Source organism: Furipterus horrens, unplaced genomic scaffold (assembly GCF_987537825.1).
Source record: "Furipterus horrens unplaced genomic scaffold, mFurHor1.1.pri manual_scaffold_11, whole genome shotgun sequence".
NCBI lineage: Eukaryota > Metazoa > Chordata > Mammalia > Chiroptera > Furipteridae > Furipterus > Furipterus horrens.
Genome location: NW_028327181.1, coordinates 99231571 through 99247313, shown reverse-complemented (window position 1 = coordinate 99247313; position 15743 = coordinate 99231571). Strand labels below are relative to the sequence as shown.

Sequence of the window (15743 nt, the reverse complement as noted above, 5' to 3'; positions counted from 1 at the left end):
ACAGAGGCGCCCGGCCGCTCGTGGGAAGGCAGAAGGGGGTGCCACGGCCTGGCTTCACTGGGCAGGAGGGTGAAAATGGCAGCCTTCCCCCAACATCTGCCCACACTGCCCGAGACGGGCTCCAAGGTCAAGCCAGGCCAAGGTGGGAGCCGGCGCACTCTGCCTCGCCCCCGCCGCCACCACACCGGAGCCTCGCGCCAGCAGCTCCTGCCGGTTCCCTCGCCGGACGCCGGCGAGGCAGCTTCAGGCTCATGGATGGGCAGATGGCAGGTGACAGGCGGGGAGGCACTGCTGAGTGGTGGACGGTGGGCAGTGGGCCCCGTGCCAGGCCCTCAGCCACACAGCTGCTCTCACCACGCTGGGGCCGCGAGCAGCCTCAGCAGCAGTCACGGCGGGGAGGACGGGCTGCCCCCAGCCTGCGGGACGCCGGCCCGAGGGGAGGAACCAGGCAGCGCCAAGCTCCAGGTCTGGGAGACCATGGGCAAGCGGAAGCCTGACTCCATACCTGTCTGGGGGCCAGATTCCTGAGCAGAACAGATGCCTGACTCAGCCAGGCTAATGGCCGCTGAAAAGCCAGCTCTTCCAAGACCGAGATCCAGGCCTGCAGGCAGGAGCTTGGCCCTCCCCTGGCCCCGGGGCCTGGGCTCTAAGGTGTCGATTGGAGAGCAGGAGCAGTGACACCTGAGTGAGAGCTAACAGCTGTGTGCCAGGCAGAGTGCTGGCCTTGGCGGCATCACTCAGGGCTCAGGGATGTGCCCCGTGCAAGCTGAGCCTCCAGACGCTGCTCCTGTCCTCAGTGACAAGGGACGAGAGTGCCTGTGTCGCAGACGGGTTGCGGGAGCTGAAGCGCTGAGCTCCATGCCCTTGGCCCCAGCCCGCCAGCAGCCAGCTCCGCTCCACGTTGGGCTTTAATTATCTTTCCAGTTCCTGGTTATTAATGATCTTGGGCGCCGAGCGGAGAGCGGCTGGGACCTTGTGCGCCCTCGCAGCCCCACCTGCTGCCACCTTCCACCCAGAGCTGCACTCAGACCCAGGCAGGGCGAGGGGCAAACAGTTCACCCTCTCTCCACCAGTGGCTGCAACCTTCCAGGGTGCTGGCCTCTAGCACTCACCTAGACCCGCACCCTCCGCGGAAACAACCGCCGCTCCCTGCCCCCACCCCGGACCCAGACCCATGGAACTCCAGAGAACATGAAATTGACAGTAATGCACCGGGCCCGGAGTAGCCTGGCTCTGTAGCCAGGAACAGCAGGGTATCAGCCGTTCCCCACGCTCTACTGTTTCAGCCCTAAAAGCCAAAGAAAACATTTCCAGCTTTCATGGTGCAATCCCAGCCGCAGAGCCTTTGGAGACCGAAGAGGGGCAGGGAGGAGGCCGGTAGGAAGGGGCCCTGGGCAGGGCCACCCTCTGTGGCCTCCTCCCGGTTACGGCGCTCATTCCGGCCGAGCCTCAGGAACTCAGCGAGGGCGCCCGGGCCTCAGGGCCCCGCATGCTCTGCAGCTGTGGAAGGGCCTGAGGGCAGGAGTCCTGCGCACAGGGCTGTGGAATGAACGGAAGATGAGCACTTGCCGCTCGCTTCACAGTCGCTATGGGAGCTCAATGTCATCGCAGGTGCGGGAACATTGAGAGTTGTAAGCAAGAGCCTTCAGGTCCGGGGTGATGGCGTGTGACAGAGGAAGGAGGCAGGGCCGAGACCCCAGGGGAGGGTGCAGGACTGAGACTGTGGGCCGCGTCTCCGGCCCCTTCCCCAGGAGTCCCAGCACTGGCGAGGCGGAGCTGTGCCTAACCCAGAAAGGCACCTGTGCTGGGCGTCCCAGGCCCGCACATGCAGCAGGGAGAGCCCAGCAGACTCCCCACGACAGACTCCCCTCTGCCGTTTCCAGCGTGACACTATCAGGCTCCCTGGGGGGCCCCTGGCAGGACAGGATACCCACAGCCCCAGGCACCGGCCTCCTTTCAAGGAGACTGAAGGATGAACGGCATCCGTCACCGACAGAACTCCCCTTGCTGAGCGCGTTTGTCACAGCTGGCAGCAGGGTGGCCAGGTGCTGGCTCTGAATACCAAGTGGCTTCTGCTGCTGGAGCCTTCTCTCAGCCCCATCTCCCAGGCACTCGCCCAGAGGGAGCTGCCTGCCTGCCTGGGATACTCCCACGATGCTCCTGTCATCCAAAGGATGCGGAATGAGGCAGCCAGGGCCAGTGGGTTGTGAAAGATCTGTTTAATGTCCCAACACTCTGAGAAGAAACTGCAGCCAGGGGAGCAGAGTGGAACAGCCCTGCCCCAACGCTGCGCCCCAGCCCTGTGCCCCCACATCAAGCCCCCCGCCCCCATGACCAGGAGCTGGCTAACAGCCGGGCAGGGAGACTCGGCTGCGTCCTGGGACTCCAGATCTGCGGGAAGCGTTTGGCAAGATGAGAGGACAGCAGGAACCGAGCTCACACCGGGACCTGAGGCTGCTGAGGTCACGGAACCGACTGTGGAAGACATTGTCACTGGGGCTCATGCCAGGAAAGTGCGAGCCTGCCTGCCCCTAACTCTGGCAGCGCCGGGGGGAGAACGCAGCTGACCAGGCCCCAGAGGACCTGGCACCTCACACTTTGGACTCCAAGCTGTTGATCCGCCTCCAGGTGCAAGGCCCCAGGAAGCCACGGGTCCCACAGGCTGCCCTGCTGACCTCTTCCAGCCCCTCACTGTCCCTGTAGCCTGTGCTCAGCCCCAGGGTCCTGCCTCTGCGCCCGGGAAGCCCCCAGGTGCCAGTGAGCCAGGGGCCGTGGCTGGCACAGGCCGGGCGATGGGGGCAGACAGACCCCCAGCAAAGCGGCAGGTGGGCATGGGCCCGGGGGCAGGCGTGCCGTCTGTGTGGCCAGGCGCGGACCGCCACCCACGCGCCCTCCTGGCAGGCCTCCCGGTAGGACGGCGGCCGCACAGACGGCGGCCCGCAGGCCCAGCACGCGCACCTGGCGGCCGGCGAGCCGGGCCTGGCGAAGGCCTCGGCCACCGAGCTGGGCAGGGCAGCGCAGCGCGCGCGGGGGCCCCGAGCCCAGGCGGCATGCAGCAGGGCCTCCCTCCGGGCCAGCTGGTCTGGCCCGAGCAGGGGCAGATCCTCAGGCTCCGGGGGCTCCGGGAAGAGCGGGAGGAAGGGGCGACCCGACTGGTGGGTTCGAGGGAAGGAGCTGTGGTGGCAGCGCTCGGGCGACAGGGGTCGCTCCGGGAGCGCACGCCGCTCCGAGGCCGAGAGGTGCCGCCCGCCGCGCCCGGTCCGCACCCGCCACCGCACCTCCCAGGCCCCCCGGCTCGGCAGCCGGGAAACGTCGGGCAGGGGAGGCCTGGGCGTCGGAGGGCGGCCCGGGAGCTGCGGGGTTCTGCGCCCCAGCGCGGCGCGGCTGCCGCCTGGTGGCCCCCAGCCCTTGGGGCTCGGGGCGGGGGGCGGGGGTGTGCGGCGGTTGCCCCAGTTCTCAATGGTGCGTGTGGCGCGGTCCAGGGAGCTGCTCACGCCAGCCGTAGTGACCATGTCGCGCGCCGCCTGCAGCATCTTGAGCACACTGGCCTGGGCCGAGCTGGCCGTGAGGTCCGGGCTGGGCGGCCGCGCGGGGCTTGCCAGGCTCTGCACCCCGCTGAAGCAGCTGTAGATGCCCTGGGCAAAGGCAGGAGACACGCGCGCGGTGAGCGCACCCTCTGTTCTGGGATGCCCACCTCCTTGTCGCAGGCATCAGCCCCGGCACCTCCACGTCCTGGGAAGCAGCTAACGTGTGTTAAGCGCCTCCCAGGTGCCAGGCGCTGCGCCACTGTGAGTTTTCCCAGGAGCTCTCTGAGGCTCCAAGAAACTGACTCCTTCTGAAGCCCCACAGCGTGTACAGGGCAGGGAAGGTCCCACCGCAGGGAGCCTGGCGCGGAGTGAGCCCTGCCTGCCAGGGAGCAGCTCCGTCCGCCTGTTCCGCTGCGAGATGCTCGCAGGCCACGCCACCTCTCAGGTTCCTACCGTGCGTCTGCAGACGGGACCCCGACCAGCCCTGACTTACCTGGCTTGGCGCCCCTAACGCTGGCGCTGCCTACGCTGGGATAGGTACCCACCCTGCTGAAGGCCAGCAGGAAGTCCAGCCGCGGCGTGCTGGGCACGGAGTGGCGCAGCTTCCAGTAGACCAGGTGCTCCCAGGCGAAGACCAGCAAGGCCAGCCCCATGGCCACAAGCAGCATGTAGAAGACGCCCGCCATGTTGTCGATGTCCAGCTTGCTGCTCATGACCTCGTTCTTCTCGTTCTGGCAGATTCCCGAGAGCCACACGGTCTCCAGCTTCTGTGTCGCTCCTGGGCGGCGGGGGAGGGGCACCCCTAGCTCAGGGAGGGGCTCCCCGTACTCACCCAAGTCTTGAGCAAGGAGGGGTCTGGGACCAGGGTGCCACCCCTTGTAGGGCCATACAGGAGTCGGCCAGGCCGGGACATGACTGGGGAAAGGGGGTGCCAACGAGCAGGAAGAAACCAAAGCAGAGTGGGGGCTCGGGCGGGCAATGCCAGCCTTTGACATACCCACCCCCCACGTGCCTAGTAACAGCTCGTTGGCTGGGTGCATGTCATATTATTTGTCACACACTTATCGGTGCCCTGCATGCCAGGCATGCACTGGGCACGCACACAAAGGCCCGGGCCCCCGGGGGCCCGCAGCACCTTCGTGGTCCTCACTCCTGATTCCCGCGGCACTGATGGAAAATCAGACTTTTTTATCCAGTACGGTTGGAACTCTGAACTCAAAGCTCCCTCTGGGTTTGGGGGGCAGGTTCAGCTGGTCCCCTCGCACATGTGAGCTCCCGGTGCCAAGGCAAGCCTGGCCCCAACTCCAGGACTAGGCAGGCCCCTGGCACTACTCAGGAAATCTCAAGATGGAAGAAAGAAATCTGGCCACCCCCACCCCCACCGTGTGGCCTGAACTCCTCCCTGTCTTGCTGCCCTCCAGGGGCTGGCTCCCAATCCTGTTTCCCACCCCCTCCTGGCAAACCCATCCCTCCCCTCGGCCTCCATCCAGTCCCCCCAGATACCCCCCCCACACACACACCCGTTGCTCCGGTCTCTCACCCCCAGAGGCCCCTCCCTGTCCACAGGCCCCGGGGACTCAGAAAATGGTGGTGACGCTGACCAGCCACTGAACAGCCACCCCAACTACGGGGTCTGTGGCCCACCCTGGATGCACCCCAGCCCCCCGTGGCAGCAGCACCCACCATCCCCCAGGAACTGCAGGAGTGCCAGGTCTATGCCTCGCTTCCAGTGGGACTCCTTCTGCATGGCAATGCCGTAGCCGGTGGTGGCAAAGACCTTGCCGGAGCCGATGGTGACCAGCTTGCAGCCCTCGTCCTTGCCTGCCATGTAGTTGAGGACAGCGGCATCGTAGATGAAGGCATCCAGCTTCCTAGGGACAGTGGGGCCCTCAGGCCAGGAATCACGTGGAGTGGGGACACCAAACATGGGGCCTGATGGGCCTGGGCCACCACCCAGGAGGGATGGATGATCAGCGCATTCTCTGCTGCCCTGGGGTCCAGGATGGAGAAGAGAGCCCCTCCCATCGCTTGGGGACCCCACCCATTCTCCTCCTCAGAGAGGCCATGAACTCTCTGCCCCCAGGGGACACACCCTCTCTGCCCAGCTCTCTTTGCTCCTAAGGCACTAAAACGGTCACAACCACCACCTTAGGGCAACGCTGGACCCTGGTCAACACACAGTGCACGTCTGGACCACATGTGGGCTTCCATTTTTGCTCCAAGCTTCACCCTGCCCTCAGACCTCCTCGCCACCCACCCCCAGGGGTCCGACAGGACAGCCCAGCCGCACTGTCCCCAACCGGGGCCTCTCAGGAAGGGACAGGGCTGAGTGTGATCACCGGGGAGACACGCGGGGCTGAGGGCCCACCCCATCTTGAGGCTGGTGAGGGCATCCTCCACAGAGCGCTGGTTGAACTTGGCCATGTGGGCGTGCATGTCGCGGTAGTTGCTGCGAATATTCCGCTCCGTGCTGCCATTGGGCACCGTGCCAAAGCGGAAGGGCGGGTACTGGTCTTGCGGCCGCTGAAACTGCAGACAGAGGGCCGCCACCACCTGTGACCCTTCCTCGAACCCCCCAGACGCCAGCTCAACGACCCCCCACCCCGAGCCCGGCCCCGTCCCTCGATCCCATTCCCATCGTCTGGATTTGCACAGTGAGAGCAGAACAGTCTTAGCCTCTGCCCAGGCCACTCCTGTGTTACAGATGGGGAAACGGGCACCAGGACAAAGGGACTTTGCCAGGGCCGCCTGCTCAGTGGACCTGAGCCATCTCGGCCCGGCTCCACCTCACCGGGCTCCCCTGCTCCTTCCTGCTCTGGTCTCCAGATCCAAACCCACTGACTGGAACTGTCCCATGTCCCACCCAAGCCTGCGCCTGCCCCAGGCACCCCCACCCTCTCCCAGCCGCGGCCCCAGAACCTTCTTGTCACTGAGGCCGGACACAGTGTCGATGTACTGCTCCTGGATCATGAAGGCGGCCAGGTTGGCAGTGTAGCTGGCGAGGAAGATGACGGCGAAGAAGGCCCAGACCAGCACCATGATCTTGCTGGTGGTGCCCCGGGGGTTCTCGATGGGCACCGAGTTGTTGAAGACCAGTGCCCACAGCAGCCACACGGACTTACCAATGGTGAAGGAGGGGCCCCCGGACTCTGGTGAGAGGGCAGACAAGGGACTTCTGTCCAGCACCGAGGGGCTTGGGTCTCAGCCCACCCAACTCCACAGCTCCTGTCCCCACTCTGTCTCGGGATGGGGACCCCTCCCTGGCCACCCCCTCCCCAGGGCAAGTAAACACACTTGTTTCTCTCTCAGGTACCTGATCATCCCTGGCAGGTGTCTGAAGGCTACAGGCTCCCCGGGACCTGGGACCTGGTCTTCTTCTCCAAAGGACCCCCGTGCCCTGAACCACCCCTCGGGGATGGTCCAGCCCCACCCACCCCCAGCCCCAGGCTCAGGTGAGAGCTCACTCTTGCCGCTGGTGAGGTTCTGGTTGTAGCTGACGGGGCTGAAGTACTCGAACGTGAAGACAGTGAGGGCCACCACGGTGAGGCACATGACAAACATCATCACCCACACCGAGGGGCTGTAGGGCTCTGGGAACAGAGGGACGTGGCTCAGCGGCCTCTGCCCCGCCCCCTGCCCCGCCCCCACCCAGAGCACTGAGTGCAGATAAGGGGTCCACACGGTCAAGGTGGGACACATCAGCCCCGCGGACGAGCAGAGGGCTCTCAGACTCTCAAAGCAGCAGAGCCCCACGAGAGACCCCACCCCCCAAGGGAGGTCACCCCACCCTAGGACACCTCCCTTTGACTTCACACCTCCCAGCTCTCATTCGCCCTCTTCCCCCAACTTCCTTTCAAAGGTTCGTGCCCACGCTCCTTCCAGGCCCCTCCCATCCCCTGCCTGCAATGGGTTCCCCCCGCGCCCCCCGACCCCGAGCCTCAGCCCACAAAGCCCCGTCCTCCTCTCCTCCCCGCCTAGCGCGGGGCCTGGCGCAAGGGGCTGCCCTACAGGTGCTGATGTCCAGTGCCTGGGGGTTTCTCCAATGCCCCAAGGGGCTTCTCCCCGTGCTCCGCTGTCCCAGCTCGCTAGGCACGAGCTGAAGCCAGCCTGCCTTCCTGGTCCTTCCGTCCCTCGTAAGGGGGCCACTGTTGATCCTGGGCTCCTCCTGCCCCACCGTGCACTACACCCGGGCTCAGAGGCCCCCGCACTGCGGGGCTGGCCCTCCAAGGACCCCCCCCCATTCTCCTCATCACCACCCAAGCTTCACACACCCACGCCGTGGGTCCCTCTGCCCCAGAGCCAGTTCTGCCCCCCGAGTCGCACCCAGGAAGGCCGAGGGAGACACGGTGCCATTGCTGCGGGCCACCATCACACTGATGCCCGTCTCCACGAAGGGCACAGAGAAGTCCACGATCTCGGAGCGCTCCTCATTGATGGTGAGGGAGCCAATCGCCATGTCTGCGCGCTTGTAGTACACCTGCGGCCATGGGGGGCGGGGCCCCCACAGGTTGGAGCCCTGCCCCAGGCCCCGCCCAGCCCCCCCTCCCGCACCGCCAGCTGAGTCCCACCCGGGGTCCTCTCCACATTCAGTGCTGACCGCCCCCGGGGGTATCGTCAGCGCCAGCCACGTGGTCCCCGCCAGAGCGAGGCCCGAGCAGCCGGGCCGCAGGTGGGGGGCTCCGGCGGCCCCAGGGCGGCACACCTACCTCCCCGATCATGCCGTTCCACACGCCGCGCACCTTCTTGCCATGCTTGCCGTTGGTCACCAGGTACAGGTCGTAGGAGAACTTGACCACCTTGGCCAGCTTCTTGAGGATGTCAATGCAGAAGCCCTTGCAGCAAAGCTTGGTGTAGGGGGCAGTGTCACCGCTGCTGCCACCAAGGGGACACCCGGAGTCAGAGCCAGCAGCCCTTCCAGCCCGGAGAGGACGCCGCCCCGCACCCAGGCAGGGGACGCGCAGTGCCTGCCACCCGGCAGCGGCACACGGCCCCAGCGGGCCTCCCGGGGCCCGCGCGGACCTGAAGGTGTGGTTGCTCTGCCTGCGGCAGGGCACAGTGTTGGGCACGCAGCCGCCCGTGCCGGGGTCGGGGCTCTCCACGATGACAAAGGGCCGCTCCTCCAGCGTGGCCACTGTCAGGTGTCGGCTGTCCACCACGGGCTGCAGCGAGGCACTGTACCGAGGCCACACTGGGTACTTCATGTGCAGGACGCCATGGTCCCAGCGCCCCACCTGCAGAGGGTGACAGCCTCAGCCCAGGCCCTCCGGCCCTACTACTCCCGCCCTCTCAGGGAGGCCTCTGGGGGGGACCTGCCAGGGCCAAGAATCCCCCACCCCCCGCCTACCCAGGGATCCTTAGAGCAGGACAGAGCAAGGTCTGGAGCAGGGCATTTGGAGAACAGGTGAGTCAGGACAAGGGGCGGGGCAAGGGGCCATGGGAGGGCTTCCTGCACCCTCCTCCCCGGCTCTGGTCCCTGGGCTTTCCAGTCCAGACTCCCCACGGCTGCAGGCCCACAGCATCTTCCCACAGCCCACGCCTGCGTCTGTCTCCCCTGCTCACTCCCCGACCTTGGCGTAAGGGTGTCGGCCCAGCACCCCCCTCACCCCACGCTCCTTTCCCAGTCCCCACACGACCAGCACACTGCTTAACAAGGCCGCAGCCCTCCTGCTCCTCTGCCCACACCAGGTGTCCTTCCTGGTGGGCCCCTGCTCAACCCTCCACGCCCATCCCCAGCATCTCCACTTCAGGGAAGCCTTCCCCCGTTTCCCCCTTTGAAGGCCAAACTAATTCCTGCCCCTCTTCTCTTTACCCATAGTGCTTTGCACACATCTCTGCAGAAGCACCAGTCCTCCCGAATTCTATCTGTTACATGGCAGCCCGGCCAGCACGGCTGCGGGTCACTCCTCCGGGGGCTGGACTCTGCGGTAAGTGCGCTTGGTAAGTTCTGCAGTGGAGGGAGCCCAGGGTGTCGTGGGAGCCCAGAGCCGAGGTGCCTCACCCAGTCTAAGGACCTGCGAGGCCCCCCAGGGGAGACGTTTCACCTGAGACCTGAAGGATGAGGGACTGGATAAGGGGCAGAAGCGACTCCCTGCTCAGCTATGGGCACAGGCGGGGCTGGGGACAGAATGGAAGGGAACAGGGGACCCTGGCTCACCCCCTTCTCACCATCTCCCAGAGGCGGTGCCGGTTGAGGGCGATCACAGCCATGCGGGGCTGAACCAGGTAGCCACCGGGGCTGAAGGAGAAGTCTCGGCCCTCCCAGGTGACATTCAGCAGGTGCCTGCGCACGGGGAGAGGAGCCAGGGTGTCCCCCTCGCCCTGCCTGCAGCCCGGCTCAGGACCAGACAGCCCCTTCCCCACCTCCGGCCTCGCCACCCCTGGCAGCAGGGAGCGTCTCTTCTGTGCTTCCGCTTCTGCTTCCCTGCGTGACCACAGCGATTCTCAACGCACACCCGCCTCCATCTTTTTTCAGATGAGGAAACTAACGCCCAGAGGGGTGAAGGAGCTTGTCCCAGGCACACCAGCGAGTGGGAGACGTAGTCGGCAAGACCAAGGCCAAGCTCACTGCCGACCCAGGGCCCCCTGAAGCGGCGCCCCATGCCCTCACCTGTAGAAGGCTTCCCGGGCACGGCTCACAGGCCCGGGGTGGCTGCGGCAGTCCCCAGCCGGGGCAGGCAGGGCACCGTGCTGGCGCCGGTAGCCGTGGGCGCCAAGGGCCAGGATCGCCACGCCGTCTCGGACCTTCTGGCGCAGGCTGAGGCGCCAGCTCTCGGGGACGACGCTGATGAGGCCCACGGGGAAGACGGCGGGGGCCGCGTCGGTGCTGCCCAGGGCCAGGCTGGGCACCAGCCACACGTGCCCGGGCCCCACCAGGCCGGCCCGCGCCGCCTCCGCGAAGAGCACCTCGGCCTCCTCGCGCGAGCAGTAGGCCAGCAGCACCGGGGCGTCCAGCTGGCGCAGCAGGCGCTGGGTGTGCGCGCGCGTCCCGCCGGGGCCCAGATCCAGGGTGAGCACGTCCAGCAGCCGCCAGCCCACGTGGCTGGCGTCGGCGACGGCGCGCACGCCCTCGAGGAAGAGCGCGTGGCCCGGGTGCAGGCTGGTGACCACGGCGAACGCGCTCCAGTCGTACTCCTCCAGCACCTTGAACAGCACCTGCAGCTGCTGCTCCAGGGACACGCCCAGCTGCAGGAAGGCGGAGCCCGGCTCCTGCGGGGGGCGGGGCCGGTGAGGGGCGGGTCCTGGGGCGGGGCGCGCGGGTCCGGCCCCGCCCCCGCCCCCGCCCCGCTCCCTCCGTCAGCCCGCAGACGCCTTCGCGAGGGGCCGTGAGTCCCGGGAGCCCCTGCCCCGCAAAGCCTCCCTCCCGCCCCGGACGTGGCTCCTAACCACGGCCGCCATTAGATCACCGGGAGGCTTTTGGAGATGCCCGGCCCCCCACTCGATCAGTGCTGGAGCGCAACGTTAGATGCAAATTCTGGGGCGCATCGCACGCCCATTGGGTCAGAGTCTCCGGGGATGGCGCCCGGGAATCTGTGTTTCAACAAGGTCTTTGGGTGATTCTCCGGCCCGCTAGTTCGGGACGCGCTGCTTCAAAGCAACGGAAGCGGACTCTCGGACCTGGGACGCTGGGCTTTCGTGTTTTTCTAAAGAACCGTGAAGGTGGAGAACCGCCGTGCTGAGAACTAAGGTCGGGCCCAAAGACCACGGGGAGAGGATCATCCTCCCCCGAGCCCTGGGGACGAGAAGTCCCTCTTCCTGCCCCTCAGCCGCCACCGATGCCCAGGGCCCTGCCAGCTCCAGCCTGGGCTGCTGCCACCCCCACCTCCAACTGTGGGCTCCTTGCAGCCACTGAACAACAACCCCCACCCCCGACCGTCCCAATCTTTAAAATAATGAAATGAAATTAGGGAAGCTCTACAGGACAGGTCAGCCCGTTCCTTCAGCAAACAAATTGCAAAGAAAAAAAGAAGAGAAAGATGGAGGAGGAGCCCGAAACAGACTCAGCAGCCGTATCAACCGGTTGTGACCTGGGAACCTAGTCTGGTTCCTGATCCAAACAAACAAACAAAAATGAACATGTGCTACATTTATGAGACAATTGGGAAAACTTAAGAATTGCTGGATATTTGATTATCTTAAGGGGTTTCCATTATTTTTAGATGTGATTATATATGGTGGTTTTTAAAAAACCCTGATCTGCTAGAGATGCACTCGGAAATATTTATGGAACAGTAGGGTGTCTGGGCCAAATTTGCATCAATAACGCAGAAGAGGGGAACGGGGTGGGCGTAAGGACAGCAGCGTCGGTCAGGGTTGAATGGCGGTGCATGAGATCATTACAGTCCCCTGCTTTTATGTGTGTGCTCAAAATTCTCCATAAGAAGAAATAATCATTAAAAAAGGGCAAATGAGAACATATTCTTTGGTTCCTCGCTTAGGGTAAAACCCAAATGTCTTCCCATGTGGTTGAGACCCCACCTTTCTTTCCAGCCTCCTCCCTGTTCTTCAGAAACTCTGAGTTCCACCTTGGGGTGTTCGCACTACCTCCTGCCTCTGCCGGGAACACTCCCTACCACCCCACCCTCGACGCACACACACAGCAGGCCAGACCCCACATCCTCCAGGTCTCGGCTTCAATACCATGTCCTAAGAGACCTCCTCAGAACAGCCCTGACCCGGGTGGGGGCCCCTTTGACTCCCCTGTGGCACCCTGCGTTTTCCCTCCACGACGCCTGCTCTGGCTGCCACCGCACGTGAGTGTGCTTGGAACTCCCTCCCCACAGGATCTACGCCCTTTGAGGGCATGACTTTCCCATGCCTCAGAGAGGGGTGGCCCCCGGATGCTCTCCCCTGCAGAGTAAGTACACGGGGTCCCCATGCCCCACCTGGCCCTCCTCGGCTGGGTCTGGAGCCTGGCCAAGGAAGGCCAGAGAAGCAGAAGGAAGGAAGGCCAGAGCTGCTGCCACAGACAGAGGCGAGCTTGCCACCTGCCCACCTCTCACCAGGAGGAAAGCAGCCCAGGCCGTTCCTCTTGTTTATAGCCTAGAATGCCATTCCCACAGCCTTCTCCCCTGCCACCCACATCATGCCCTCCGCTCCACCTCCCTGTTCAGTCCCGCCCTGTTCCAACTTCCCAGGACTTAAGTCTCTCCCTGGCCCGGACTCCCACTCCCCAGGCCCCAGCCTGGATCCGGGCCCCAGGGTCAAGGGGGCATGAGTTTGGATGGGCACCTTAGGGGTGAGGACCACTGCGGAGCCCCCGCTGATGCTGAGGATGGGCACGTGAGTCTGGGAGGAGACGAAGTCGAGGATCTGGGCCACGGCCTCCGTGCCCACGTTGTCCTCAAAGACGATGCCATGGATGCGGGCAGCGCCCAGGAGCCCACAGATCTGGGTGAGCAGACTGCTGGGGCTGGTGTTGTTGACCCCCATGGTGAGCGGCTGGATCTCCAAGGGCAGGTCCAGAAAGTTCTGGGGGGTGAGGCGGATCCGCGTCTGGGCCTGCAGTGGCCCTGAGCTGCCAAACACCACGGCCACCGTCACAGCCTGCTCGCCCTGGCCCAGGCCCAGCCCTGCCCAGGCCCCGAGCAGGGAGGTGAGCAGCAGTGCAGGCCCCAGGGCCCCACCCATGTCCACCGGAGGGTCCTGCGGAGAGATCGGGGTCGGCACAGGGGACAGACAGAGGCAGGGAGAAAACGATGAGCAGAAAGACAGGAGGTGAGGGCCAGAGCCAAAGGGACCACCCAGAGGATGGGAAAGAAGAGGGGAGATCTCCCTCCACCAAGAGAGGCAGAGAGAGGGGGACAGACAGACACAGACAGAGAGAAAGAGATGGAGAGATTAGCCGAGCAGCCCCAGGGCAGCCGGGAAGAACCTGAGCCTCTACGTGTGCTCCTTACTTTCATTCAACTGCTGAACAGCACAGTTGGCTAGAAAGGCCAGACTTTCAGAAACTTGTCCATCTGGGTTCTGAAAATGCTACTCTGGTATCCCAGCACCCAGCTTTGAATCAGGCCAACCCAAGTTCAAGTCCCAGTTCTACCACTTACTAGCTGGGTGATCTTGGGGAAGATGCTCACCCTCTCTGAGCCACACTTTATTGCCTACAATAATCATAGGACCTACTTCTCAGCAGTGTGAGGGCCACCCACTGTCATCAGCATCCTTATCCTATAGGTAACAATCTGTCAGCCAGGTAAAGAAATGCAGCTCTTGTGGCACTCCACAGCCCCACCCCCACCCCGATTCTCCATTCCAAACAGAATCTAACATCCCCGTGGGCCCTGCTCTGCGTGGCCCTGCCTGGCAGACAGCCGCCTCCTCCGGGGCACTGGGCATCCCTCCCCTCCCGCAGGGCCTCAGTTAGCAGCAGCTCTCCCACAGCAGGCACGCGCCAGCACTGACCTGTGCAGGGCTGGGGCTCGGTGTCTTACACGTGAGCCGCTTCCCAGGCCATCGCTGGTGTGCGGGATCTTTGTAACCTAAGCCCAGGGCCTGCGTGCGTTCCTGTAAGTGAACATTGTTGCTTTGGGTTGGGATCAAGAGCCAAGCCAGTGAGTGGTGTCCACTGACATAGCACTCCCTCCCAGATGGCCATCAGCCCTAGACTGGTGGCCCCTCCATCTTCATCACCCCCCCCCCCAACAGAACACCTTAACAGGGGGGAGCCAAAGGGCGGCCGGGGGCGGGGGGCTGGTTTAACTGCAGTCAGGGAAGACAGGATTGGAGGCTCATTTTGGTGCCTTTGAGATCTCCCCATGGAGAATTTTCTAGTATGCTGACTTGGGAGGTCAGCCTGAGGCATGGGTGAGTCTGGGAGGGGACCCACGCACACCATGCCACCCCACACTCAGCCACCACCGATCGGGGATTGCAGGTCACACCTGCAAAGGCGCTGTGGTGCTCACCTGGGCCCACACCTCCAGTCCCCGCAGGCTGTCTGGCCCTGGGAAGCCCCAAGCCCGCCGACCTCGGCCTCCAGCTCTGAGCTCAGACCTGCGCCGTCCAGCTCCGCAGCCTCCGGCCACCCGTGACTGTGGGCACCAGAAACGGGGCTCCCGGATGGAGCTGTGCTGTGAGTACGAAAGACACACCAGACGTCGAAGACTTGGAACACAAGAAAGTAAAACGAACATCTCACTAATTTTTTGTATTGATTCCATGTTGAAAAATTAGCATTTTAGATACATTGAGTTAAACAAAATTACTACTGAAATTAACTTTGCCTGTTTCTTTGTACCTTTTCCTGTGGTGGCTACCAGAGAATTTTAATCACACATGCAGGTCTCATTTCGTTTCTTTCGGACCACACGAGTCTCCAGGAAGGACCCAGGCCCTCCCTCACTTCAGGGCACTACCCCAGGGACGCTCTCTGACAGGGACATGTCACTGGGACTGGAGCTGGGGAGCAGAGGAGGCTGAGCCAGGGTGTACCTCCCACCCCTGGATGGGAGGCCCCAGGATGGGAGGCCCCAGTCAGGGGAGGCTCTGAGATTCAAGTAGCAATGGGCATGTTCAAGGAGACGGCGCCCACGGTGTGCCCAGCCACCCAGCCCTGGCCCAGCCCAGCCTTCCCCTTGCTTCCGCGTGGCCTCCCGTCTCCCTGCCGCCCACCCCTGCCTGTCTGTCCCTGGCCACAACTCCCCTTCTCAAACAGCACAGCGGCTTCGGGGGCCACAGATGCAGCCCAGACACCTTGGTCCCATGGAGAGGCCCACACACTCTGACCACTTGTCCTCCCCTCCATGGGCCCTGCTCTCCTGCCGGCCCGGTGGCCAGACAGCCCTACTTGTCCCTCTGGCTGAGATGTCCTCCTCCCAGTGCCTCCCTCTTGCCTACATGAGAAAGTGCCAGAATCTCCAGAGCGCAACCTCAATCCCCCTCCCACAGGGCACCTGCCTCCGTCCAGCCAGGCTCTGGACACTCAGGGTGAGGAGACACGGGGTCTGGGTGGGACTCTAGGCCAAGTGACTGCTTCCCAGCCCTCCCCCACCTGTTCTGGGCGAGGGGAGGCCCCAGGCTATGCTTCTGAGGGGGCTTGCATCATTTTGCCCCAGCAGGTATCTGCCCCCTCAGTGATGCCTCAGCCCCACAGTGGGCTGTTCTTAGAGACCTCTGTCCACCCACCTGTGGTCCGTGCCTTCTACAAACGCACTAAGTTATTGTATGCTGGACACATGGGCCCCGTGGCGGCCAGAGGCAGGGCGGCAATGGTCAGTC

General features: G+C 64.1%; 1 protein-coding gene across 1 annotated transcript; it reads right to left on the bottom strand.

Moving 5' to 3' along the window:
* Positions 1–2339: 2339 nt before the first annotated feature.
* GRIN2C (glutamate ionotropic receptor NMDA type subunit 2C) lies at positions 2340–13187 on the bottom strand. Its single transcript, XM_090291698.1, has 12 exons — positions 12756–13187; positions 10135–10733; positions 9693–9807; positions 8547–8758; positions 8234–8396; positions 7851–8004; positions 6992–7117; positions 6447–6676; positions 5896–6056; positions 5211–5398; positions 4073–4305; positions 2340–3635 (listed from the first exon to the last, which is right to left on the bottom strand). The coding sequence occupies exons 1-12, from the start codon at positions 13152–13154 to the stop codon at positions 2592–2594; spliced, it is 3624 nt and encodes a 1207-aa protein (XP_090147824.1). The 5' UTR covers positions 13155–13187; the 3' UTR covers positions 2340–2591.
* Positions 13188–15743: the final 2556 nt, after the last annotated feature.

What these genes read in the sequence shown, in the direction of transcription:
- GRIN2C (XM_090291698.1), bottom strand. Translation starts at nt 13,154, where the DNA reads ATGGGTGGGGCCCTGGGGCCTGCACTGCTGCTCACCTCCCTGCTCGGG. An exon ending in GGCACCGCCTCTGGGAGATG is followed by an intron (nt 8,759 to 9,692) that starts GTGAGAAGGGGG and finishes CACCCTCTGCAG; the next exon opens with GTGGGGCGCTGGGACCATGG. An exon ending in CAGAGCAACCACACCTTCAG is followed by an intron (nt 8,397 to 8,546) that starts GTCCGCGCGGGC and finishes TGGTGGCAGCAG; the next exon opens with CGGTGACACTGCCCCCTACA.